The sequence below is a fragment of the Anopheles maculipalpis genome, chromosome 3RL (assembly GCF_943734695.1).
Source record: "Anopheles maculipalpis chromosome 3RL, idAnoMacuDA_375_x, whole genome shotgun sequence".
Taxonomy (NCBI): domain Eukaryota; kingdom Metazoa; phylum Arthropoda; class Insecta; order Diptera; family Culicidae; genus Anopheles; species Anopheles maculipalpis.
In genome coordinates, this window is record NC_064872.1 from 27,657,898 (window position 1) to 27,684,285 (window position 26,388).

The window sequence follows — 26,388 nt, forward strand, 5'->3', positions numbered from 1 at the left end:
AAACATAGAAAATACATAATTCCTTTACATGAATTCATAATACGTGTGTGTAGTACAGTTTTTGTGAAACATAATTAATGTATCCATAAAATATCCAAGTAATTTGTTTCATCGTGGCATGGAAAGTTACAAAGTTGTCTTGTTTTTGTAGCTAGCTTTACACCAATATATGGTTATTTTGAGGGTTTAATACTCCTCTTCTTTTTCTCCTTCTTGGCTTAGCGACCATAAGGTCCCGCCGGCCATCAAATGGCTTACTAGACTCTCCGATACCACGTAGTTGTATAGCCAGTCCTCACTACGGCGGGACGGGTCCGGATGAGAATTAAACCTCGGTCCTGCCGTTTGAAGACCGGCGCCGCTGTCGCCTATACCACCAGGCCGCTCCTAGGGTTTAATACTCTGTTTTGTTGAATTGTACGTCAAACAATCGGTACATAACAGATTATTTTTGAGAGATTTTCCAGTTCCTCTTTCATAAATAAAACCACCAACAAAATTCGTTATTTTCTGGATCGTTCAATCCATGTTACTGAGCTTTTATTGCAATAATAAATTAAGTTTACAGAGTTCCTGGTGCTGGTTCAATGTTCAACGACTTCTGGTTCACGGCATGTCCAGCCAGAGGAGCCTCATGGATAGCACCTCGGTTGGCGGCCACATAACGAGCTTCCTTCTGGACCTGAGCGTAGACAGTCGGGACGGCCTGGACGTAGTTGCCATGGTCGTAGGCGTAGGCAGTCGGGGCAGCATAAGCAACAGGAGCAGCCTGGACAACAGTGCTTTGGGCAGCATAAGAGATGGGAGAAGCAGCATAGGTAGCAACCGGAGCAGCATAGGTGGCCACTGGAGCAGCATAGGCAGCGACCGGCGCGACACTGGCGTGGCTGGCGTAGGTAACGGCCGGGGCAGAGTAAGCGGTGACGTACTTCGGAGCCACGTTCTGCTGGACCACGGTGGTCGATGGAACGCTGTATACGGTTGGGACGGCGTATCCGGCTTGGGCGGTGGCGACCAAAGCGACCATGACTACAGCTGCGATGCACTGATTATGGACAGGAAGAATTGAACGGTTAGTTGGGGTTGATTCGCTTCCAAAGGCTGGAGAAATCCTTCAATTACCTTCATGATTGCTGGATGGAGGTTTGGGATTGATGCTGATATGCAATCGAGTCGAAGATCGTTCTAGTTCTGAATGATTCGAGTGCTGAGATGTCTTTTTATACCAACAGCAGCAGTGGACGATCACGAATCTAATCCCAAGTGAATGGCCAAACTAGACCAACAACAAAAAATGCAATCACCAAAAAGCAACGGACACACTTCTCCAAAATGCACGACGAACGATCAGACAAAGAGAACGAGGAAACAAGGCTTGAGTTAACATTCATACGTCATAGATCGGAGTCGCAGTCGGTTTATTAAAACAATATTATTTACACATTTATAACACATATTTGGCAACTGGAGCGGCCGACAGGTACTTGTTGTATCCCAGTCCGTAACTGCCATAGTTCCACAGACCATTATCGACGACTTTGGTAGCGACGACTGGGGCAACTAGCTTGTTGTATCCGAGACCGTATCCGCTGGAAAGCACCGGAGACACCAGCTTGTTGTATCCCAGTCCGTAGCTGTTATCAACGACCTTGGTGGCGACGACTGGTGCGACCAGCTTATTGTATCCTAGTCCGTAGCTGTTATCGACGACCTTGGTGTATCCCAGTCCGTAGCTGTTATCGACGACCTTAGTAGCCAGCACCGGAGCTACCGACGGATATTCGACCACATTCTTCACGGCCGGATAGGAACTGTAATACGATGGGTAGGAGTACTTGTCCACAGCTGCTGGCAGACCGTACCCGTACGAAGAGCCCACGACTACCTTGGACAGAGGAAGTCCATAGCCATATCCCTGGTAGGACAAATCGTCACCGTATGGCTGGTAAGATGCCTCAGATGCAGCGACGAACGCTACAGCCATGATTGCAATGAAGAACTAGAAAGCACGAGACGATCGTTAGAACACTGTAGACCAAATAGAAATGAATTTCCCAAGGAGCTCACCTTCATGTTGGTTGAAGTAGTGTTAGAATGTGTTGTTAGAAGCGTTGTGCGAATACTGATGCCACTAGCATCGATGGTCGCATCTTTTATAACGCCACATACCGGAAGAATAAAACGAAAGGAAAACTCCATCCGCAAGGTCACAATTTGGGGCGGAAAACGTGTCACTGTGGTTTCGTTATAAAAGCAGACGATAGTTGGGTCAAACGATCACAGTTCACTTGCAACGTTTTCGCGATCGAATCCAATCGAATCAGAGCACTCAACTGTAAACATGAAGGTGAGTTTTGATAAAGCATTAATCGTGTTTATTAATACTGACAACCAGGGAATGGATTTGTTCTTTTGTCCAGGGATTCATCGCGATCGCCGTCCTGGCTCTAGCCGCTGTCTCCAACGGAACATACCTGCCAGCAGTGCAATCGGTTCTACCGTACTCCTACAACTCAGGACTGTACGGCCTGAACGGTTATGACGGTCTTGGTCATTACTCTGGACTCGCTGGACTGAGATACTCCTCGGTGCTGGGTCATGGACTGTCCTACCCGTATTCGACCTCTCTTCCGTATTCTGCCTACAACAACGGTCTGTATGGAGGATACTACGGCGCAAAGGTCGCTCCTACTGTGGTTCAGGCCAACGTCAACACACTGAAGTCGGTTAGTCCTCTGGGCCTGTACGGAGGATACTACGGCGCAAAGGTCGCTCCTACTGTGGTTCAGGCCAACGTCAACACTCTGGGTCTGTATGGAGGATACGGTGTGGAGCACGGATACGGTGTCGGTCACGGATACGGCTACGGATATAACAACTACCTCCCAGTCCAGGCTCATGCTGCGAAGTACGTTGCTGCCAACCCGGGAGCCGTGCATGTGGCTCCTCTCCCAGGACATCTAGTCAACCAGAAGTCGATTGTGGCGTAAATGAATGTGATAATGAACTACAGGAAATGGAAGTGTAAATAAAAAGACGATTTTAGCAGCCAAATCACACTGAAAATAATACTGTCTTTATTCTTCATTTTATCAAAATGTTTGCAGTAATGTTCCCTTGAAAAACAAAACATAGAAAATACATAGTTTCTATTCATTTATTCACAGCACGTTTGTGTGAGACATAATTTTTGTACCCATAATATATCCTAGTCATTTGTTACATCGTGGCAAGGAAAGCTTCAAAAGTGTCTTTTTTTTATAACAAGCCTTATGACAAGTTTAGATATTTTAATGATTTCAAGCTCCATCTTGTTAAATTGTACGTCAAAGAATCGTTGTACAACCTATTATTTTTCAGTCGTTTTCAAGTGCGCCTAACCAAAAAACCACAAACAAGAATCGTTATTTTGCCGGATCGTTCAATCCATGTTACTGAGCTTTAATTGCAATAATAAATTAAGTTTACAGAGTTCCTGGTGCTGGTTCAATGTTTAACGACTTCTGGTTCACGGCATGTCCAGCCAGAGGAGCCTCATGGATAGCACCTCGGTTGGCGGCCACATAACGAGCTTCCTTCTGGACCTGAGCGTAGACAGTCGGGACGGCCTGGACGTAGTTGCCATGGTCGTAGGCGTAGGCAGTCGGGGCAGCATAAGCAACAGGAGCAGCCTGGACAACAGTGCTTTGGGCAGCATAAGAGATGGGAGAAGCAGCATAGGTAGCAACCGGAGCAGCATAGGTGGCCACTGGAGCAGCATAGGCAGCGACCGGCGCGACACTGGCGTGGCTGGCGTAGGTAACGGCCGGGGCAGAGTAAGCGGTGACGTACTTCGGAGCCACGTTCTGCTGGACCACGGTGGTCGATGGAACGCTGTATACGGTTGGGACGGCGTATCCGGCTTGGGCGGTGGCGACCAAAGCGACCATGACTACAGCTACGATGCACTGATTATGGACAGGAAGAATTGAACGGTTAGTTGGGGTTGATTCGCTTCCAAAGGCTGGAGAAATCCTTCAATTACCTTCATGATTGCTGGATGGAGGTTTGGGATTGATGCTGATATGCGATCGAGTGGAAGAACGTTCTAATTCTGATTGATTCGAGTGCAGAGATGTCTTTTTATACCAACAGCAGCAGTGGACGATCGCGAATCTAATCCCAAGTGAATGGCCAAACTAGACCAACAACAAAAAATGCAATTACCAAAAAGCAACGGACACACTTCTCCAAAATGCACGACGAACGATCAGACAAAGAGAACGAGGAAACAAGGCTTGAGTTAACATTCATACGTCATAGATCGGAGTCGGAGCCGGTTTATTAAAACAATATTATTTACACATTTACAACACATATTTGGCAACTGGAGCGGCCGACAGGTACTTGTTGTATCCCAGTCCGTAACTGCCATAGTTCCACAGACCATTATCTACGACTTTGGTGGCGACGACTGGGGAGACCAGCTTGTTGTATCCGAGACCGTATCCGCTGGAAAGATCCGGAGACACCAGCTTGTTGTATCCGAGACCGTATCCGCTGGAAAGCACCGGAGACACCAGCTTGTTGTATCCCAGTCCGTAGCTGTTATCAACTACCTTGGTGTATCCCAGTCCGTAGCTGTTATCAACGACCTTAGTGGCCAGCACCGGAGCTACCGACGGATATTCGACCACATTCTTCACGGCCGGATAGGAACTGTAATACGATGGGTAGGAGTACTTGTCCACAGCTGCTGGCAGACCGTACCCGTACGAAGAGCCCACGACTACCTTGGACAGAGGAAGTCCATAGCCATATCCCTGGTAGGACAAATCGTCACCGTATGGCTGGTAAGATGCCTCAGATGCAGCGACGAACGCTACAGCCATGATTGCAATGAAGAACTAGAAAGCACGAGACGATCGTTAGAACACTGTAGACCAAATAGAAATGAATTTCCCAAGGAGCTCACCTTCATGTTGGTTGATGTAGTGTTAGAAACGTTGTGTTAATACTGATGCCACTAGCATCGATGGTCGCATCTTTTATAACGCCACATACCGGAAGAGTAAAACGAAAGGAAAACTCCATCAGCAAGGTCGCAATTTGGGGCGGAAAACGTGTCACTGTGATTTCGTTATAAAAGCAGACGATAGTTGGGTCAAACGATCACAGTTCACTTGCAACGTTTTCGCGATCGAATCCAATCGGATCAGAGCACTCAACTGTAAACATGAAGGTGAGTTTTGATAGAGCATTTGTTGTGTTTATTGATTACGATAACCAGGGAATGTATTTGTTCTTTTGTCTAGGGATTCATCGCGATCGCCGTCCTGGCTCTAGCCGCTGTCTCCAACGGAACATACCTGCCAGCAGTGCAATCGGTTCTACCGTACTCCTACAACTCAGGACTGTACGGCCTGAACGGTTATGACGGTCTTGGTCCATACTCTGGACTCGCTGGACTGGGATACTCCTCGGTGCTGGGTCATGGACTGTCCTACCCGTACTCGGCTTCTCTTCCGTACTCTGACTACAGCAACGGTCTGTACGGAGGATACTACGGCGCAAAGGTCGCTCCTACTGTGGTCCAGGCCAACGTCAACACACTGAAGTCGGTTAGTCCTCTGGGTCTGTACGGAGGATACTACGGCGCCAAGGTCGCTCCTACTGTGGTTCAGGCCAACGTCAACACTCTGGGTCTGTATGGAGGATACGGTGTGGAGCGCGGATACGGTCTTGGTCACGGATACGGCTACGGATACAACAACTACCTCCCAGTCCAGGCTCATGCTGCGAAGTACGTTGCAGCTAACCCGGGAGCCGTCCATGTGGCTCCTCTCCCAGGACATCTAGTCAACCAGAAGTCGATTGTTGCGTAAATGAATGTGATAATGATCAATAGGACATGCAAGTGTAAATAAAAAATCATATAACCAATTTTGTTATTTTACTTTTTTAAAGTTTTTCGTGACTGTAAACCAGGTATTTTGTCAATGTTATGGGATAATTATTGGATTGTTGATTTTTTTTATTGGATTGTTTTTGGGCAGTTTATGTCGTGCAAGTTTTATAACAATTCGTTTCGATGATTTGTTTTACGATGTTCGTTGATGATTAATTTAATGATCATTGATTAGCAGTACTGTGGATTCAATTGTTGGAAAGCATTGATAATTCCCATAGCATGTCGAAATTTGACAATAGTTTTCGATTTTTAACTGGTGCTACTGAAGAAAATGCTTTTCTTTCCGTTAAACCAAATAATCGAAAAATTTCACATGCGATGTAGTCCACAATGCAAGTTACCGTTCTGTCTATCGAAACATTAATCTTACAAGTGCCGCCAGTTTGGTGGAACCTGCAATTTGTTCCTGTCCCTGTGTTTCGCGCTTCTCGGTCAACGACGCAGTTCATGCAGCCACACAACACATTGCACATTGGTCGTCGTCATCACAAAGTGTGGTGCCTCTGCCATCGGGCCGGCTGCTACGGGCAAGAGATTACATCGAATGGGTGTGTTTTACGTCCAGCGCCATACCTCGCCGGCTCTAAGCCGATGCAGTGGCTGTCGTTGATTGATTACCATTTATCAACGGTAACGCCGTCGGTTCTAGGCGGCACTCCATCAGTTTGGTACGGCACGCTGGGGTAGCTGGGGTAGTCGGTCCCACTTGTGGCAAAAGGTTTATGCAAATGAAAGTTCAATCCTTTCCGTTCTTATTGTCATGTGTTTTGCGAAATCCATCGATTGTGGGTTTGCAAATCGACCCAGGTCTCGCTTTTCTTGATCATCTCTCGAAGGAATTGCTGCTGTAACGAGATCGGGTTTATTTGTAGTAAGCAGAAAAATGTAAACCTATCGGGTAATGAGTTGGATATGGATTAAGACTTCACAGCTGCCGATAGCCTTTGTGGGAGGATTGCGCTGTCGTGCTGAGCAAGGTGAAAGAAAGAGGAGGAATGCGTCAAATTAGAATGATTACTTTACTGTGCTGGCGTATGATGAGTGCACTTTGTTAAGGCTTGTAAGCGAAAGAGATAGTCAGTGAAGCGATATGGCTTAATGATGTGATTTAAATTCAGTTGCAATTATTTGTACGAGTGTAATACGATTGGCTTAATTGGAATTTACTAGCAGCACACGACGTGGATCGCCGCCGTTAATCGCCTTGAACTTTATTAAAGTCCTTCGAAGATTTGCGACGGAGAAACGTGATCGGAAAAGGGCCATGAACGGGTTTATAGTGTAATAATTATGTTTGAGGAGAACATGTAAGTGACGCTCAATTAGCTAAGGATATTCGCCATTAAGAATATTTAAAACGTTCGGTACCATGTCACCCAAATTTGGGTGAAACTCTCTCCTGTTGAGAGGCTTTCTCATATGAATAATTGATCTGTTATACATCCCAATTGGAAACCTCTATTGTTCGAATGAAATACAGTATCACGTTTATTTCTAGTGAGAAAGCATCGACAGAATAATCCTCGGTACCGAACGTGTTAAAGACGATCCTCTTTGTCAGGGTTTCTGACTATTATGTTGAGAATTCTGAATTTGTAAATTATTACATTATTACCAATGTCATAAGGATTTTCAAAGTAATTCTTATTTCATAGCATTTCACTGTTGTCAGAAGTATTCAGACATGTTTAGAATATTCATGTACTATCAAATCTACAAATTTTAAAACAAATCTTCGGAAAATGTTTCCTAAGTGAATACATTCAGCTCGTATTAGCTAAAGCGTCCGCCATCTCCATCAAAATGAACAGTTTGCTAAGCCCTGGTTCTTATCCGATCAAAGCTACAATAACCCATATTTCACTTCATTAAGATTCTTTTTTCTTATTTTACTCCTTGATACCATGAAATATGTAGATTTTGTTGAGCAAATGAAGATATTGCAAAGCATTGCTCTTATTTCTTAACAGTTTCAGTTTGAAATAGTGATATGCTATTTTCTTTTTTAATCCTTTAATAATTTCAATCTGTCATAAAAAAACATTTTTGGGTTAGTGTGACAAACGATTTATTACTTTGTTGAACCGATCTTTATCTGGCCAAAACGTAGTTTACAGCAAATATTTGGTTACTGGTGCACCTGCAAGATACTTGTTGTATCCATATCCATACCCGTATGCCCCACCGTAAGCCTCCGGATATCCCCAATGATTCGCTAGACTACTGGCTAAGTTGGCCTGTACGACGGTCGTTTTCACCGGTCCGTAGGCACCGTAGAGCGATGCGTACGGCGCGTACGGATGAGCTCCATGTACCGGAACTGGCAGACTGGCGGCATTTTCCTGCACTACCGTCGGTCCATGCGAACCCCAGTAGCTGTACGTACCGGATGGGTTGCCATAGTACGCGGCATACGGTGCGGCATAGGCGAGAGCTGCGTACGCATGCGATGCATAGTGATCGTCGTAGTAAGCACCGGTATCGTGTACGGTATGGGGAAGCAGGCCGGTGTAGGGCGCGATGACGCCTGCCTCGGTGAGTGCCACAACACCCATAACAGCAACAATTGCAGCAAGTGACTAGAGAAATGATAGATTTAATAATATCGTTATTATGTGCTCGAGGTGCTACTTTTGAGATGATCTCAACTACCTTCATGGCGATCAGTACGCTTAGGATCTTTTACTGGCGAAGGTTCTTGAGGTACTGCTGGGCACGATCTACGGTCGGCCTCACTCATTGCAGGTGGTTTTATAAAGCTGCCGGGACCTTTACGACCTTCACGCGGTAACGCACGACAATGAAATAAACGGGGCCAGTGGAAGCTGTGCGCCTTCAAGCGTAACGCAAACATTAGGAGCGTCAATTATCCAAGCATCCAGACACCGAGAACAATGTGAATCTGAATTGCACCTGCCACCTCGAGAACAACTAGGAGAAAGCTAGAATTAGAATCACCAAGCTGCAGCGCTCTCCTGCACCTTGACGGTCAAGATGGCGGAAACTCTAATTGATTGATAACGCCTTGCGAGAAGTGAGGTTTGTTTTGTTGGACGTTGAGTGCCGTGCATTCGCGAGGTTAGCAAAATTAGCCTATAACCGCCATCCACCGACATCGGACGACTTTCCCACCAAGAACGGCTGCTCGGTCAAGGCAGGGCAGCCCTGGGCTGGTGTTGTGATTTTTTGCAATTCCTTCGGCGCAGTATTACGTGTTTTCTTGTTCCAGGATACGGAATGGTTACTGCCAGCTGTCGCTGACTTCGTGGGATATACGCTGGATAGTAATTAGCATAAGCTTGCGCGTGGTGTCCAGATACGTGGGGCAAACACATCAACACTCTTTGGTTAGTTCTTGATCGAGCGTGGATTAAGAACAATCAATGTTCTATATTCGAACGGCAACAAGTTAGAGGAATAGGTCTAGAATAGGACCGCAACGTACGCAGGACTGCAATAAAGGAACTAATTGTTATCAAACGCCCGCACCCTTGCTTTACCGGTGAGAGATAATTGATCGTAGACAACGATTACGGGCAAAAGTTCCTCAATAAAATTGATTTTTAATGAACAGCTTTTAGGTGGATAGATTAATCTCGTTGACGGTGGGTTGCCTCGGTACGCAATGTTGCGCCGGATCGGGTTCGTGACTGAGAGCAGTGAAACGGGAACTTATTACGCCACTTTGTTTGGTTAGTGTTTGCGTTGTCCATAGGATTGGGTAGAATTTCTGAAGTTATGTCATATGACACCTTTTACAGGAGTCTGTAAACTTCAAAAAAGGCTCAAATCAATATACTTTTTTAAATAAAATCGGCTCTTTCTTTTGGGTACTTTTGGGAATTTCATGGCGAGAGTTAGACAGCAAGAAGCTTAAAATGCGTAGGCAACCTGCACACGCTCGCAGCGAAGTGCAGTCCCACTCATACGACTAATTAACGCAATTATCGAACGTGACATATTTACCGCCGAACGGGCAATTAAACTTTATCTCTTCCAGCCTGCACCGAGCTAAACGTGGGGCTCTCGGATCTCGAAAGTAGTCCTTCTTCGGCGAACCAAGCACCAGGCACGAACGGTGCATTTTTCAGGAAGTGTGACATGTAACCACACACGTTGGGGTATTGTGGGTGGGGTGAGTCCTATTTTTTTAATATGTTGCAGCACTGCTGTACGCGCCACGTACCGGTGCACGTTGGTTATTCACGTCACGTATGGGATTTTGTAATAAGCACCCTGTGTAACACCACCTGGGCTGTCGAAGTACTTGTTGTTGGGCAGGGCAGATGGTGGTTTGAACTTGGCCGGAACCCTTTCGCAGACTCGCGTTAGGGAACCGGGCGTGCGAAGTGACAATAAATGCGAATAGAAGGGCAATGCTGACCTTGGCCAGGTTCTAATATGCAACGGACGGGGTGGGTAACGTAGTGGTGAGATTGGAAGAGGGAAGTGAATTGTAGAACTTTACATAAGAACTAATTCGCGTAACAGGCTTAGCTAAGGACTGTCGATAAAGAAAGTTGACGTAAACGAAAGCGAAAGAAGGAGTCAATTTTATGGTATTTATGTAGCATTAAGCTCTATATCAACAGCAAGGGTTGATTGTGATATAGAAACACATGCTTCATTCGAAGGGTTTATTTTATGAGCAAAAATCTGGGACTGGCTAACTTAGAATAATCGCACTGAAATATTGATTAATGTTAATCAGACCCAATACAATATTTTGTCCCTAACGGATAGCGACAGCGTCATTGATTTGTACTGCTTTATTTGGTCTAATGCGTCCTATTTGATAATTTTTTAACTTTGACAATTTATTCGAGCATGCTTGCGAAAAGGCATAAACTAAAAATAGGAATCAGGTATCATAATATCAATATCAGCTCAAGAAATGCTGAAGAAACGGCTGAGCCGTAATAGTTAATAATAAGTATATAATTAATAATACTTGGCTGCGTATTAACTTAATTTTGACAGTGCTATTGGTAGGATAGAGATTATCCGGTAAATATTTAAATCAAAACGAGAAAAACTAGGATCGACTGTACATGTTCTGGATTTGATCGTTAAAATCTTGCCTTTGGCAAGCCTTTGGCGTGATTTCGATTTAAATGCGGAATTTGCGGTGTGTTTGATGGAACGAAAAATGACCAATATTTATCCCTTTTTGTACGGAAAAAGCCAAGGAATGGTTCCTGTAGTGTTTCGGAATAATTTCCAGTACTTTTGAAAAACATTGGCAGCTAAGAAGGAGTTTTGGCTTAAGTGCCTCTAAGAACACGGCTATATGATGGATTATTAAGCTTAGCAATACCGAGGTGTTGCATAGTCTGACCACACTATGCAAGAACGGAAACGAGAGATTTGTTTTGATCGCCAGTCCTTACTTTTTAAGATCGGCGCAGTTCCACAGTCGAAAGATTGGACGATATTAGATATTATTATGGTAATCATTTACGTCATTGTACAAAGCATGACACACAGAGGAAGAAAGCATAAATTATGCTGATGAATAAGATTAGTAGCTGTTGAGTAGGTTTTCTAACAGAAAAGATGTAGAAAACGAATAAATAAAAATGTATCAAATGAATTTCTAATCAACTCCTGCGAATTGCACTAACAAGTGAATTATATTAATGTTTATATAAGATCTTGTGCTGCAATTGAAAAATTAATCAAAAATATTGTAAATTGCTTTATGGTTGCAATCATCTTTAAAGTTATCCTAGGAAAGGTATAATACATATAATCTAAACAAAGGTCTAATTGCTAAAAGAAAAACAAGACGAGTTTGTATGAAACTATTACAAAACTATGTAAAAATGAAAAAAAAGTAAGGTACTTATCGGAAAACTATGTTAAAAACTATAAAAGTAAGGTACTTAGCAGTATATTTTTGAGTGCTATATAAATAAATCTCTATGTAAACTTAAACAAAGCGAGTGACACTTAAGATAATAATAACTGGAGTACTTAAGGTAATATTTAATAACATTTAATAACAACAGGACGAAGTCAGGTCGATCTTTTTTTCCATTTAGTTTGTGTTTTGCAAATGTTTTTTTATTCTCATAAAAACCAATCCGGTTTATATTCAGAACTTAATTTTTAATTTAATTTACCAAAAATAAAACTTATAATAGCAATACGGCCTCGTCATCATAAATAAATCGTCATAAATAAAAACAAAAGCACTCTAAATGTGATATTTAATCTTCTTTTTTATAATGAATTTTGGACAGTGTATTCTTGGCTAGTTTTATTGATGATTTCTGTGTGTGAACATTCCTGAAGTAAGTATGTTTTAACATTATTTCTACTTTTGCCATAACAAATATTTTGAATTTTTTATGAAACTTGACTATTTTCTTCATAACTTTAGATGAACAAACGAAATTGGGCGCGAATTTTTGCTGCGGAAATTCAAATTTATCGAATAGAATCGTTAATTGTTCAAAACGAATGTTTCGTTAGAAAGGAATTGTGCAAACTAACCATTCTTCATCGGCATTACCCCTTTCGAATACATTTACAACGTCTTCCCCCAACGATTCTTTATGGCTCCGTTTGAACTCTAATCGCCAATCATCGATTTTGGCGCAAAGGTGTGTAGAACATTTAGAAAGAAAAAAAGCCACACCGTTGACCATTTGTCATAACTAGAGCTGGGTTCCGATTGGTTTGATTGCTCCGCAAATCTTCCATCCCTCGCACCCAACCACACGCCACATGACCTTCGAAGCCGATGGACCCTGACGAACCACAATCGCCAGTTCTTGGCCTGTGGCCGGAGTGTCCATCTGTAAACCGAACCTTCCGACCGACGACGGAGCGGAAGCCGTGCTGCACTGGTGTTCGGTATTGATCGGTATGCCGATCGCGCCCCCTTCTACCGGGTTTCATAATCTTTGTGTTTAACTGCAATTCCAACCTGCAAGGCTAGGCGGTGTATGTGCGATAGTGCGATCGTTGAACAATTTTCTTCCCTTCCTCCCCTTCCATTAGGTACTCACCGCTTCCTCGGTTTCCCTCGTGTTTTCACACAGGCTTGGCGAGAATGCATTCCGAACGCTGCCGTGAAGTTCGTTTGGGAGTTGGTGCACTTGCCCGACCCCGAAGGTGCATTTCGAGACTGCATTGGGTGTGAGAGTGAGGAGGAGTGGAGAATGCGGAATGGTATGGAAGTCCACACAACAGAAGGGACCATTGGCCACGATCGGCTGGTGCGTGTTGGACACATAGGAGGGAAAGGGTTTTACCGTTCACCCAGGAGGACTGGCGGGATCGGGTTCTTCCCTTTTGCGAGCAAAAGTCTTCGGCTCGGGCGTTAACGATCGTTTGTATAAAAGGATCCGACGCTCGTCGTCTAACATCAGAAGCAATTCAAGCGTTCTAAAAGCTCATCCAGCAATCCCCAACAACACCAAACTACCTACAACCATGAAGGTACGTTTGCTATCTCAGAAACATAGGATTCAAGTAATCAGGAGTTCTGGATACAAGATATTAGGATCTTTAAGGACCTCAGGTTTTGTTTGATAATAACTTCTTCTTCCTTCTACCACGCAGTGCATCGTTGCCGCCGTTGCCATCGTCGCCCTGGCCGTCGCCGCCGAGGCTGGATACCCGTACGCTGGCTATCCTTACGCCGGATACGGTGCCACCGTCATCCAGGCTAACGCCCCAGCCTGGCCGTACGCCGGATACCCATATGCTGCTGCCGCCTACCCGTACGCCCATGCCGCTGCCTACCCCGCTGCCATCGCTGCCTATGCTGCCCCGCACGCCGCCATCCTGGCCGCTCCCCATGGCCCAGCTGCCTCGGTTGCCCACCATGCCGGAGTTGTCCCTGGAGCTACCTCGGTCACCGCTACCCGCGGTGCCGTCCATGTTGCCCCTCTGCCCGGCCATGCCGTGTCGCAGAAGCAGCTGAACCTGGCCCCGGCTCCCGGAACTCTGTAAGCTGGAACGCTTTGATTAGCGCTTAAGGATACGATCGGAAAATTCGGAACAAAGGATGTGTGTGATAAGCCGGAGGAACTAGTGCTACCCGAAAACGGACAGCGTGACAGATTTGTTCAGCGGGATGGTCCGCTGGGCAATTGGTCGGCGATGTTTAGGGGACATTTCACAAAAGCTGGCTGTTGTTTTGTTCATGGTTATCTCAGCTGGTTGTACATTTACTGTAAATAGAAGTTATTTACATGAATAAATGACAGCAAAAAATTAATATGAATGGTGTTACTTTATTTATTACAATATTTCAGATTGCAATCCGTATATTTTATTTGTTTATTTACAAATAATTATGACGATACAGTGCCGTACAAATGGCAACACCGCTTGTATTGAATAAATTTGATGAACATATTGATAAGGCATTACCTCTTTATTCTTTGCCTTATCCGGGACACACTCGGTTGTAGCAATCCGTGTATTGTAACGTGTTTATTTCATTGAAGTATTTTTACAAGAAACAATTTGTCTAACACATTAGCCGAATTTGTAGACATCGCAATGTTGAAGCTTACGAACAAGTACTAATTATTTAATTCAAACGGAAATCAGTACTATATACATTATATAAAGGATTTTTCACTTCAATGTCTGTTCCTCGATGACAGCTGATCCAGTTGTGCCGAAACCGAGGCGAAGTCATACAAAGTAACTTTAAATTCTGTTCACACCTTGGACCTCAGAACAGAAAACACAGTAGCGAACACGTCTAACGATCACTCTCTTGATGTCAATTTCAATCTCTGTTGCTCTTCTAGAAAATCTCGGCTGGATTCGGTTCTTTGGATGGAACGTCAATGTTCCACGGAACAAGTGCTACCTATGGGTTCATTAGTCAAAAGCTGATTTATAGGGCGGACGGGTGATGAGGTGACAACGGCACCGGTTTTGAAACGGAAAAACCGTGGTCCTGTAGTGGTTACCCAACTACAGCTGTTAACAATACGTCTAGTAAGCCAATAAATGACCGACGTGATCTATTTGGGCGTTAAGAAGAAGAAGAAGAAGAAGAAGAAGCTGATTACTCACTTACTTACTTACTTATCAGGCGCTACAACCGCTTTGCGGTCTTGGCCTGTCGCAGCAGAATCCCGCGCCGTTGTCCGCCATTCCGTTACCCCGGCCTTGATGGCGGATGATTCCACGCCATCCTTCCACTTCAATCTGTGCCTACCACGCCTCCTCTGTCCGTGTGGACGGCCTAAAAGGACTTTCTGAGCTGGATCTTCCGGTGCCATGCCATGTGTAACATGGCCAGCTCATCGGAGCCTGGCGAGCCTAATCCGCCGCACGACGGTGAGGTCGTCATACAGTTCGTACAGCTCGTCGATGTAGCGGCTCCTCCATTGTCCTTCCACACATACGAGGCCAATGTCCGTTTCGAAATTTTCTGTTTCTGGCTTTTCGTAGTCATTGGGTTGCGATGGGACGTGATGACTGGTCCGTTTTGTTCACTTTCGAGCTACCCCCAAATCTCTTAACCATCAAATTTTCCTTATGATGGGAAAGTAAAGATAATATATTGACTTGATCAGCGCACCGATTACTAGTGAGCGACCGGTGATGTGAACGACTTGCAGTACGCCTTTACATTGTCTATTTCATTGTATTTTCAGCATTAGCGCGCAGACATGCAGCAAACAATGTAATTATAATGATGTTTGATGAATGGAATTCAAAAAAAAAAATGTTTAAAAAGCAGCTAAGGGCCGATCCAGGGTCTGAGGCAAAAATGTTGTTGCTTATTTTTACACGAAAGCAATCCAGGATAAAATCCCAACCGTATCCAATATACCGTTGCCTGTATTGAGGATTGACTGTCCAATTACATGATGCCTGTAAGCTCTAGTAAATCAGTAGATAGCTGGCCTAGTAGATTTTTAAGCCAAGAGGGAAAGGAGTTTTTTATTTTATATTTTTAATATTCAAGAGATCGGTAAAAAATGAGAGGTGAATATAGTCTCAGAGACTCAAAGCCTATATAAATAAACGGGAAAAAATCTTTAAAAAATTCTGAAAAGAAGTAAAATCGTTTGATCTGCACGCTAAAGCTGAAGAAGTGAATGTATTACTTGCAAGTGTTAACATTTCGAACATGATCGAAACCATACCCAAAACTAAGATAGTAAAATTAAAACACATTCTTGAAAAACCTAATAAAATTGGCTGATCAGAAAGATAAATCAAATATGTTAAATTGATATTAATTCATGAGCTGAAAGGGGTCACACATGAGCCACCTGGTTAAGAAAGAAACGGACCCAAGCGTCAATGAATCAAACGTGCATATAAATCTGCTATTACCTGGTTTCGTCAACCACGCGTGTCTAAGCGATCGGAAGTGGTGAACTTTCGTGTGTTTCTAATACTTATTCATTACGATTCGTCCTTCACGGTCTACTACCGACGTCCTTACAAATGTATAATTTTAGCACTAAAAAAAAATTCTTACCAACGTTCGGTGTGACGCGTTCCTTGTGACGCTCCATTCTGAAGTCCACTCACTTATGTGACGTTCACGTGCTAGAAGAAGAGACTCCGGTGAAGAACTTGTCGATATAAATAGGCGCTTCTACCGTTGGTAAGGCATCAAAAAGCTTCAAGCAACGATTGTCTGCAGCACACATTTGCTTCCTAGCTTCCCAAAACTAAACCACCCAAAACATCACCACCATGAAGGTAAGTATCTGTTCCCGTCCATAGGAAAGGACTCTCCCTCGATTATCCCTTTTCTCTCAATTGATAAGGTCTTCATCGCAACAATCGCTCTGGTTCTGGTGGCCATCGCCGAGGCCTCCTATCTGCCATACGGTGGTGGAGTGGTCAGCAGCTACTCTTCGGTTGCCTATCCATCCTACGGACTGTACGGCAAGTCGGTTGGTGTTCCGGTTGTCAGCAAGTATGCCTATCCCGCGGTGTACAACAGCTACCCACTGTTTAACAAAGTGGTGTCATACTCCGCCCCGGCAAAGGTTGTGAGCTATGGCGGTTATGGTTATGGTGGTTACGGTGCCGGCTACGGTTTCGGTTATGGTAAAGTTCTACCATCGAAGTACTACTACTAACCTATGTGCACTGCATTTGGGACAATGACATCAATCAACCGGAGCAACTTGAAGATAAAAATGTACAGAAGAAACGGCGTTGTATAAAAGGAGTTTTATAATAAATCAGTAAAAGCATTACACAAAAATCATTTGGATTTATTTTATGATATTACTTGATGATTTTATTAAATGCTACTAGAAGAAAGACAATAACGTAATCTTAAACGTGAATACGTGAAATACGTGAATTATAAGCTCTGTTCAATGGGAATGAAGGTTTTGAAAGAAATGTTAAGATTATTTTCTAATGATCATTTCTTGATGTATGTAATCTAATAACCAATTGATCACTTTCAAGTTGCCGTCATACATAATAATAAATAAATACTATTTTCCTCCAAATGTTAAACAGAGAAGCTACACAACAAGCATTCTATACAGAGCTTTTCATCTCGAATGTAAGTTAATCTTGTTTGTTTTTTTGTTTTAAATTTCAAAAAATTCTTAGTTTTTACCTTCATCTCATAATATAATTTAAAAATCATTTTTTATCATTATTCAATCCTGCACAAACTTTTGTTTTTCTAAAATAAAACGAAAACTAGAAAACACATAGATTGATATAAATACATACATAAATTTTTCGGGCGGTCCGGCGGTAAAGACGACAGCTGCGACAGTCTTCAAACTAGGATTCAAATCCCATCTGAAAGGTCCTCCCCGTAGTGAGGGGACTGACTATCCAGCTACGTGATATCGGGAAGTGCAGTGAGCCTTTTGCATGGCCGGCGTGACCTTTTTATTCTTCTTGGCTTAAGGGCCGTAACTCGTTCTTGGCTCACGCCGGCCTTAAAACCTTAATGACTTGAAACAGTTGCAGTTGCAATGCAATTTAAGCTGAGAAGATACGATTTTTTTTGTTATGTTTTTAAATATTTTTATTATTGCATGTTTTCATTCGGATTTTCAAGTGGCATAGTGTTTAAATAACCCTTCAAAGTTTTTATTTGACACTCATAAAATGTCAAATGTTTTTACGCGTACATAAAACATGCTCCTCGCACATCGCTTCATATGGATAGTCAGTATCGGAAACATGCAGTAAATTAAGAAAAATCAGATCCAAAAAGATAAAATGTTAAAAGATCTCGAAACAAAATAGCACTTTTTTATTATAGCCAGAATAAACTCGACACACCCTCAATTTTGAAAGCCGTTGCGAGAAGCAAAGTAACTGCTTTTTTGTTTTTCTGGGCATCTGCCCTTCATGTGCTGTACCTAGCCGGTTCTAGCATCAGCAGAGAAAGCCAGACAAACGTTTAAAATGTTTGTAGAAATATCAGAAAACGAAAGTCAGTTGTAGTTTTCTTTTTTATAAAATGCTTTGCATTCTTGCTTTTATTCAAACATTTGCATGAATCAATGGAAACGAAAAACAGATCGCAAACGAACGAATTACTTATCAGCTAATGAGTATGTTATCACTTGTATCAGCGTATTGCACGACAGGCGCAAACAGTGGGATGACGGTTTCCGGAGTAGATGTTTTGGGTGGCAGGTTTCCACCTTAGCACCTTTCGAATTAGATAGTTCCCGGAGCCGGAGCCAGGTTTAGCTGCTGCTGCGACACGGCATGACCGGGCAGTGGGGCGACATGGACAGCACCACGGGTAGCGGTGACCGAGGTAGCTCCAGGGACAACTCCGGCATGGTGGGCCACCGAGGCAGCTGGACCATGGGGAGCGGCCAGGATGGCGGCGTGCGGGGCAGCCCAAAGGGCGGCATGTGGAGCGTACGCTGGATAGGCGGCATGGATGGCTGCCGGTGGCCACGATGCAACTGGGACAGCTGCGGGAAGACCAGCATATGGCCAGCCCCATGGCAGGACACCAGCCTCCGACACGACGGCAAGAGCAAGGACAACGGCAACGACTGCGACCTGTAAGTTGGAGTTGAGGATTGCCTAATTAGTATCCTTGCGGAAGATAAGGATGTCTTCACACTTGCCAACAGTACCTTCATGATTGTTGGATTTGGTTTGCTTGATGGGTTGGTTGGAATACTGTAATGGTTTGTGATCTGTTCGATCGGACGCTTGGATTGATTGTGATACCGTTTCGAGCGTCAGGTATGGATTTTATACCCAGCTCTGTACAAGAACACTTCGGTGTGCCAAGAATGCTCGGTTGCTCCAGAAAGGACTAGGAAACCAGGAAAAAAAAGAAACACACACACAAAACAGATCGATCGTTCCGAGCGATCGAGCTACACTTTTACCGACGCGATTGGTAGCAACGAGAAGCACCTGGGTAAACCAGGGCGAACCTTACTACAGCGAGGCAATTAATGGTCCGCGACCTCTCATCCCCACGCGCGGCGACATTCCAATCCATAGAATACATAGATCTTGGGAGTTCCAGCTGGTCACTGATGGACTGATGGAACAAAGTGGCGGGTGAACGTGGAGTGTCTAATGAACCTGCCATGGGGTCTTGCGTTTGCGAAGGAAGTGAAAGATTGCACACCAATTCTAGGATGTTCTTCCTGGGTGATATAATTCTGGCTGTACACGTAAGAGCCAACCACCCAGAACTCTCATTCACTTTCAAGTTCAGTGATCCAGTCAGTTGACTTCTGGAGTGTACCTTTGCAATACATAACATCGTTTACGTCAGCCGTCCAAGAAATGCGCACGTATGTAGATTAAGCATTACTCTGAGCATATGGTCAAAGTTGTCCCCACCCGCAGTTCTAGACCTTCGGCCCTAGATCGGTGGGCAAAGTGAAAGAATATCGCGGATCTCGGTATATAGGAAAAAGCTTGCTGGCAGTTTGCTGTGTCCGCGTTAGTATTGCACCCTGTGTTTTTTTTTTCTTCTTCTCGGTTGTGTTCGAAGATGGTGGGAGGTTATGCACATGCACAATTGCAACTCGGGCCCACCACGGTACCGAGGTCGAGCGTACTTGCCGGGCGTATCGAGCGATCGTAGTTCGGCGTTAGAAGACGGCAGGAGTTTCCGTATAAAAACCGGCACGCGTACCTCAGTAAAGTATCACAACTTCTACAACCATTCCAAAGTAATCACCGAAGCAACCGCTCCAAAACCAAAATACCAAAATGAAGGTAGGCGGTCGGGATTTCTGGGCAAACTTTTCCAAAAGCTTTTGAGTTAAAAAAAACTAATTTTTTTCCAACTATTTGTCTCCTTCTCAATCGATAGTGCATGGTAGCTGCAGTCATCTTGGCCCTCGCCGTTGTTTCGGACGCTGGACTTCTGCCATACGGAGGCTGGCCCTACGGTCATCTGGCCGCCCCGACCGTCATCCAGTCGAATGTGTTGGCCCACCCGTACGGTGCGATCTCGCATGCCGCCATCCATGCTGCCTACGCCCCGCATGCCGCCATCTTGGCCGCTCCTCATGCTGCCATCTTGGCTGCACCGCACGCCGCCATCCTGGCCGCACCTCATGGACCGGCTGCTTCGGTTGCGCATCATGCCGGTGTTGTCCCTGGAGCCACCTCCGTCACCGCTACCCGAGGTGCAGTGCATGTCGCCCCACTGCCCGGACATGCCGTCTCCCAGCAGCAGCTGAACCTGGCCCCCGCACCGGGAACGATCTAAGACGCTCTAGTCCGCTCAACCGTCTTGTTCTGTCGTCTATCGCTGTTTTGTCGAAATTACCCTATCCCGATTTTGGAATGGTAGAGTCATTTCGTTCGATCGCAACCTCGTACATTCGGACACTCGGACATCTGTGTGTGTGAATAAAATGAGCAGACCAAAATTGGTTTCATATTTCTCATACATTTGCTTACTAGAAATTTTACTAAAATTGATGAAAGAAAAAATAAGTATTTATCGCTCAGATTAGTTTACAACAATTTCCAAGTATTTTAAACAATAATCCATTACTTGAAAATCTGTATTAGATTGAGAGCGATCGATATTTGAGTTTTTAAATCAATTTGAATTCAAATGGAATATTTTCATCTCATAACATTACACCTCATTAAGTGAATCACCAATAAAAAGAGTTGGGACAGTCCTCGACAGGAAGTGATTTGATTTTATTACTTAATTGGTTACAGATTTCGTTCATCCAATGAGGGATCGTGCGCCAACAGTTGGCAGCGTACGAGCTGTAGCTCATCCTTCTGAACTGATCTTTTTGATCGTCATGTTATTTTGTATATATGCTTTTTATAATATCAATTATCTTACATTTCGGGATTCTATAAACAATCGCGTAAAAGTGAAAAAAGCAAGAATAAGAAATTAAGAAACAATTGGAGGAAGGAGAGTGTAAGAAATTACCTTTTGAAAGGAAAACTATGACCTTCAACACAGATTAAGTTTGGAAAACCTTTTTTACTTCATGCCAACATTATTTCGAAGCATTGGCAATTTTGTTTTTAGTAAAACAATGTACGCTTAGGGATATATGACAAATTCCAGAGTGAATTTGATCTGAGTTAATAAAGCACGGAGCTCATAATAAGCTGTAAAACGGATCAGGTCAAACAAAACTCATTTTCACGTACGAGTCAAAGCTTTGAAACCCTCGCATTGAGTTCATAAAGTTGGAAACCAGAACCACAGTCAAGATAGATAAAAAATGGGCATTTGTGAACTTTACTGCTTTTTCCAAGCCTTGAGCGCATTAGCGATTGCTAAAGTAGATCCTCGGATGAATTTTGTTTTAGAAAAGCAGTCAGTAATGCATCAATTCGGTTTCTTTTTATTTTGTGGAAAATTTCCATGTCTGTTAAACGATTGATAACTCGTATAAAGTAGAGGAATTTAATTTTTATTTCACTTATGATGCATAAATGTTGACAAAAAAATAGGTCGGGAAGGTGGTTTGTCAGCGGTCCTATGTTTATAGCCTATCAGTTGGATCAGGATCAGTTAATCCGATTCATTTTACTCGTGGCACAAAGGTCCGTGGGTATTTATTTATTTACAATGGATTATTACGGTCCAGTGCCGTATTGTCAAAACCGCTTTTGTTGAATAGATTTTCACATATTGATAAGGCATTTCCTCCTTATTCTTTGCCTTATCCCGGGCATACTCGGTTAAAGGTCGGTGGGTATGTCGGCCAAATAATTGTACATTTTTCGCGTAATACTTCCTTCTGCAGAAACAATCTTCGAGCTTTATGTCTTTCGTCAATGGCGGAGTTTGTAAGTAAAATGAAATTTTGAGTCCCTTCCACTGAATCGGCCCGGGACGGCCTGGTAGTATAGGTGACAGCGGCGTTAGTCTTCATAAGGCAGGACTCAAATCCCATCCGTACCGTCCCCTCGAAGTGAGGATTGGCTATCTCACTACGTGGTTTCGATAGTCTAGCTAGCCGTTTGGAGGGCCGACGTGACCTTAGAAGGTTGTTAAGCAAAGAAGATCACATTAAATCAAGCTACTGGAAGGCATCTTAAAGCATTGATAGACGGACGAAAGATTCACTCAATGCTAACTGTCAAATCGCATTTCACCTGGGTGAAACTGAACTTAGCATGTTTTAACGTGTTGTTTAAATTATTTTTTTTCCTAGTGTAACTCAAATTTCACTTAACGACGCTGGCTCGTGAATATTTCACAGCTGTGATACTTTGCTGTCAATTCAACTGTCAATTGATGGAATGATTTGAATTATTGTCTTTAATGAGAGAGGAGCTTTCGTTTAATTTTGTTGTTGTTATTTTTTGATTCTAGAGAATTAATCGATAATTAAAAATTATATTTAATTTATTATGACGTTATTTTTACCTACTTCAACAATCTTTTTACAAGCGTCTACAAGTACAAATTTGACGAGAGCTCTTTCACGAGAACAGCAAGTTTAAGTCACATTAAATGAAAATTTCAAATGAGTGATGCTTGTTTTCGTTTACTGGTGCTTTTACAGTTTTTCCGAAGAGCGTAATTTTTTTCGTATTCGTGAACGTCGTTATTTTCTCTTTTCTCCGTGTCTGAGGATGCTTTGAATATACTCAAAGAACATTATCTTAAGCGTGACAGACGACGTGACCATATCGATTTCTAGCGTTTGATCTGCTCCAAAGGCTCCAATGACCGAATTCCCTTATACAGGAAGATCTTTCTCTGTCAGGAAAGCTCCCAAGAAAGCTCGGGGTTCCAAACTGTACCTTCTGGAAAATTGCCCAGTGTTTAAACACATTGCAATCATGATGAAGCAATGAAGCAAAGCCACACTTGATGCATTACGGTCGTGTTGCACAATGTTTGACAGGCGAAACATGACGTTCATTCATTCATCAGGCTTTTCTCTAGCTCAGCGGGTCGATCGATCGTAAATGCATGTCTATTTAACAGGCGACGTAGATGATAGACGATCCAGTTTGAACGCTGCTATAAAGTCGAAAAGCTCTAGAAAAAATATCTGAGCCTTGCCAAACGGTAAAATACAACACCTAGATTAAAAATAGCTATCCAATAGACCTTCAACTAGAGCGCAAGCTGAGTCACAAACAAGAAATCGAGAAGCTAGTTCCGTTAGCACGCTTGACCCCAGCACGAGAGCAAGTTTACTTCGAGCAATTAACAGTGCTGAGCTTTGTATAGGGAATGAATATTTTATTTAAAAAATTATGAAGTAACTTTTAAGCTGCAGATCTTAACTATTTAAAAATGTTTTAACGCGTAATTTACCACAAATAAGGCAAATTGAACAAACATTTGAACAACACAATACAAACGTTGTTGACACCGTTTGTCACACCAAACTCCCACGCGGTGTGCCAAATCACGGATCTAAAGAACACAAAAGGTGTTAAACCGTAAATGCATATCCGTTGGGTGAGTTGTGAGTTCCAGTGTTCTAAAGAACTTCCTTTTCCGAAGGTGTGAAAGCGTATAAACACCCAACTAAGGTGCCTAATGACTAATGGCAAGAACAGTTCAACGACAGTGGAAAGCTCGGAAAAAAACCGCAACCAGCTGTCAACAACTCATAAGTGCCCATTCGTTCGGTCACGCGTGGGCCCTGGTATCGATTAATGGGCGAAGAAACTGCCCAGCTGGTCCCGAGATTGACTGTGAACTTGGGTGTCCCGGTGGTGTCGTTCCGGGGGTTCCGATTTGTTCTGGGCAGGCTACCGGCGTGGTTCTAGTGGCTTGGATATCTCGTGCCAATGTCAGCCAGTGCTAGAAATGGACCTAGAAATGTGCACTAGAAATGGTGCCCGATTGATTGTCGCGGCGTGCAAAAGTTCTAGTGCACATTTGCAAACTTACCCTGCCCTGGAGCATGACTTGGGTGCTTGGGTGGAGTCGATATCCTGGACCAGAACGCCAATAAAAATGGGTGGTTTGTTGTTGTTTTTTTCCTTACAATGTCACATTCTGGTTTTCTGTAGGTCGCCAACTGTTGAGAAGGCGGCCTTACCTTTTTCTGCTGTTGTTGTCTTCTAATCAAGAGCCAACAAAACCACGGAAACTAAGCCGTGGTATAAAAGGCTAGGGACAAGAAGTTAGAATTGTTACTTTAGCACATTTCCTCGCACCGAACGGCAGAAATCCAGGGGCAGCAGAAACTGCGATGAAAGTAAGTACTGGTTGGAAGTGTGATAGCGTGAGAATAAAAAGGAAGTGCAAGCTTATCAAGTGTCATCTTATCATCGTTCCCCCGAAACAAGTTCCTCAGCAAAGTGCTCCGTATTGCGCTGGCAGTGGGCATCGTGTCTTCGCTGGTGGGCCAGCTGGATGCATCGTTTCCGGGTCTTTCGCTGGAAGGATGGCCCTACTTTTATCCGCTCGGACCCTGGCATGATCATACCCCGATACAACCGTACTACGAACCCGTACCGATCACACCCGTAGTGGCGGCGCAACTCGCGGAATATCCGGGCGCGATGTCCGTTGCGGCAACACGAGGCGCAATCCATATTGCACCACTGCCTGGTCACTCCATTTCGCAGTTCCAGTACAATCTGGACGCACCACCGGGAACATACTAGAAATCCAAACCACTTACACTGTTCACTTAAAACTTAGTCAATAAACAACTGTATTTCTCGCAAGTACACTATCCCACCGGTAACACAAGATGTGGCCATTAGCTTCTTTACGTTTTACACAATTTGAGAATTTCCACAGCACTCCTCACCGAGGGTCCTGAGCGAGCAGCTTCTGCATTAGTGTCGGCGCAACGTATTGGTTGGTGCTGTAGCCCTGTCCTTTGATGAATACGTTCGGTACGGCCCAGGGACCTGGTTTGCCTCGTTGCACAGGAACGTACGCAACCAGGGAGGAGGATGGAGCTACGAGACTCAGATACTGATTATCGGGCAGGAACAGATCCTGCTGGTAATGGTGTTGATGAGTTTGTTGGTGAACCTGCCCGTGAAGTGCGTGTGAAAAGTGTACCCCGGGTACAGTTGCTTCGTAGTGATTTGCGTGAGGTTCGGGAAATCTCACTGCCGGGTGTTCCTGGAGCAATCCCGTCTCCACGTGGTCAAAGTACTTTGGCCTGGGAAAATATCCTTCATCGAGTGGATGAACCGGTTGGTAGGGTGTAAAAAGAGCGAGATTGGTGGAATGTGCTGCACAGTGTGTGACGTAAACAGCTAACAAAACGGTGACAAAAAGCTGATCGACGATCGATGAGCAAGGTTAGTGAAGTGGTCCAAATGAATTTGCTGCAAATTAAGCTTACCTTCATGTTTCGTGCAATGCGTTTGCCTCGTAGTATCCAAAATTGCTAGCGTGTGTGACGGTCAAACACAAACTGGATCATCCTCAACGGTGGTGATCACGTTTTATAACGAAGAAATGTCGAACTGATGTACGCCCCAGTGTCCAAAAGAGCGGATGCACCTGCGCAATTCAGATGGCGCCTTATGCAATATGCCTTTAGCGTTGGTGGTCCAATTGTGTAGACAAGAGGATAGTGGTGTGATATAGTGGATCATAAAACGGTAAGACTGGCACTGGTGCTTTAGTGAGTCGCACGTGAATGCTAGTGAGTGAGGTTGCGCAGTGAAAGATCTCAGTATGATAGTGGGCCGTAAGCTCAACGGAGGGTGAAAGTTATGCTTAAACTTGACCCACAATTGGTGTTGGTGTGTTGGTGAAGAAGCGGTGAATGTTGTCAGGACCGATGAGATTATTTGTGTTCGTTAATGTTGAAACAGGTGTAGAAGGAGATCGTGAACCTAATGATGAAGTTATATGATGATTGTATATACTACGTAACGGAGAGAGTTTCTGTAATGAAGTCTTTCAAAGAAATAATGAGTAAAGTAGAAACAAACGCTCTGGATGTTGCTTGAAGCTTGCATTTATTTATGTGCACATTGAAAATAGATAAAGCAGGTCGATCAGGTGGGTAGAATTTCGGTATGGGCGT

General features: G+C 43.9%; 11 protein-coding genes and 2 pseudogenes across 11 annotated transcripts; 6 read left to right on the plus strand and 7 right to left on the minus strand.

The window, feature by feature from the left end:
• Positions 1-542: 542 nt before the first annotated feature.
• Positions 543-1,128, minus strand: LOC126560521 (adult cuticle protein 1-like). Its single transcript, XM_050216479.1, has 2 exons — positions 1,123-1,128; positions 543-1,045 (listed from the first exon to the last, which is right to left on the minus strand). The coding sequence occupies exons 1-2, from the start codon at positions 1,126-1,128 to the stop codon at positions 563-565; spliced, it is 489 nt and encodes a 162-aa protein (XP_050072436.1). The 3' UTR covers positions 543-562.
• Positions 1,129-1,444: 316 nt separating this feature from the next.
• On the minus strand, positions 1,445-2,199 carry LOC126565351 (uncharacterized). Its single transcript, XM_050222524.1, has 2 exons — positions 2,068-2,199; positions 1,445-1,999 (listed from the first exon to the last, which is right to left on the minus strand). Exons 1-2 carry the CDS (start codon positions 2,197-2,199, stop codon positions 1,445-1,447), a joined length of 687 nt encoding a protein of 228 aa, XP_050078481.1.
• Positions 2,200-2,244: 45 nt separating this feature from the next.
• LOC126565746 (uncharacterized) lies at positions 2,245-3,000 on the plus strand (annotated as a pseudogene).
• Positions 3,001-3,464: 464 nt separating this feature from the next.
• On the minus strand, positions 3,465-4,030 carry LOC126560522 (adult cuticle protein 1-like). Its single transcript, XM_050216481.1, has 2 exons — positions 4,025-4,030; positions 3,465-3,947 (listed from the first exon to the last, which is right to left on the minus strand). The coding sequence occupies exons 1-2, from the start codon at positions 4,028-4,030 to the stop codon at positions 3,465-3,467; spliced, it is 489 nt and encodes a 162-aa protein (XP_050072438.1).
• Positions 4,031-4,220: 190 nt separating this feature from the next.
• On the minus strand, positions 4,221-5,073 carry LOC126565393 (shematrin-like protein 1). Its single transcript, XM_050222565.1, is given in 3 exon segments — positions 4,221-4,886; positions 4,955-4,977; positions 4,980-5,073. Coding segments are annotated over 3 exon segments (657 nt in total). The 3' UTR covers positions 4,221-4,346.
• A 36-nt stretch (positions 5,074-5,109) lies between these two features.
• On the plus strand, positions 5,110-5,904 carry LOC126560523 (uncharacterized; annotated as a pseudogene).
• A 2,157-nt stretch (positions 5,905-8,061) lies between these two features.
• LOC126565542 (uncharacterized) lies at positions 8,062-8,823 on the minus strand. Its single transcript, XM_050222729.1, has 2 exons — positions 8,600-8,823; positions 8,062-8,529 (listed from the first exon to the last, which is right to left on the minus strand). Exons 1-2 carry the CDS (start codon positions 8,606-8,608, stop codon positions 8,062-8,064), a joined length of 477 nt encoding a protein of 158 aa, XP_050078686.1. The 5' UTR covers positions 8,609-8,823.
• A 4,446-nt stretch (positions 8,824-13,269) lies between these two features.
• On the plus strand, positions 13,270-14,009 carry LOC126565602 (adult cuticle protein 1-like). The gene is made up of 2 exons (XM_050222796.1): positions 13,270-13,399; positions 13,523-14,009. The coding sequence occupies exons 1-2, from the start codon at positions 13,394-13,396 to the stop codon at positions 13,913-13,915; spliced, it is 399 nt and encodes a 132-aa protein (XP_050078753.1). The 5' UTR covers positions 13,270-13,393; the 3' UTR covers positions 13,916-14,009.
• A 2,633-nt stretch (positions 14,010-16,642) lies between these two features.
• On the plus strand, positions 16,643-17,034 carry LOC126560524 (shematrin-like protein 3). The gene is made up of 2 exons (XM_050216482.1): positions 16,643-16,648; positions 16,717-17,034. Exons 1-2 carry the CDS (start codon positions 16,643-16,645, stop codon positions 17,032-17,034), a joined length of 324 nt encoding a protein of 107 aa, XP_050072439.1.
• A 1,564-nt stretch (positions 17,035-18,598) lies between these two features.
• Positions 18,599-19,105, minus strand: LOC126565647 (adult cuticle protein 1-like). The gene is made up of 2 exons (XM_050222845.1): positions 19,033-19,105; positions 18,599-18,955 (listed from the first exon to the last, which is right to left on the minus strand). Exons 1-2 carry the CDS (start codon positions 19,036-19,038, stop codon positions 18,599-18,601), a joined length of 363 nt encoding a protein of 120 aa, XP_050078802.1. The 5' UTR covers positions 19,039-19,105.
• Positions 19,106-20,084: 979 nt separating this feature from the next.
• Positions 20,085-20,756, plus strand: LOC126565592 (adult cuticle protein 1-like). The gene is made up of 2 exons (XM_050222784.1): positions 20,085-20,140; positions 20,238-20,756. The coding sequence occupies exons 1-2, from the start codon at positions 20,135-20,137 to the stop codon at positions 20,637-20,639; spliced, it is 408 nt and encodes a 135-aa protein (XP_050078741.1). The 5' UTR covers positions 20,085-20,134; the 3' UTR covers positions 20,640-20,756.
• Positions 20,757-24,579: 3,823 nt separating this feature from the next.
• LOC126560525 (uncharacterized) lies at positions 24,580-24,997 on the plus strand. Its single transcript, XM_050216483.1, has 2 exons — positions 24,580-24,585; positions 24,677-24,997. The coding sequence occupies exons 1-2, from the start codon at positions 24,580-24,582 to the stop codon at positions 24,995-24,997; spliced, it is 327 nt and encodes a 108-aa protein (XP_050072440.1).
• Positions 24,998-25,107: 110 nt separating this feature from the next.
• On the minus strand, positions 25,108-25,701 carry LOC126560526 (uncharacterized). Its single transcript, XM_050216484.1, has 2 exons — positions 25,696-25,701; positions 25,108-25,646 (listed from the first exon to the last, which is right to left on the minus strand). Exons 1-2 carry the CDS (start codon positions 25,699-25,701, stop codon positions 25,143-25,145), a joined length of 510 nt encoding a protein of 169 aa, XP_050072441.1. The 3' UTR covers positions 25,108-25,142.
• Positions 25,702-26,388: the final 687 nt, after the last annotated feature.

What these genes read in the sequence shown, in the direction of transcription:
- LOC126565351 (XM_050222524.1), bottom strand. Translation starts at nt 2,199, where the DNA reads ATGGAGTTTTCCTTTCGTTTTATTCTTCCGGTATGTGGCGTTATAAAA. An exon ending in CTACTTCAACCAACATGAAG is followed by an intron (nt 2,000 to 2,067) that starts GTGAGCTCCTTG and finishes CGTGCTTTCTAG; the next exon opens with TTCTTCATTGCAATCATGGC.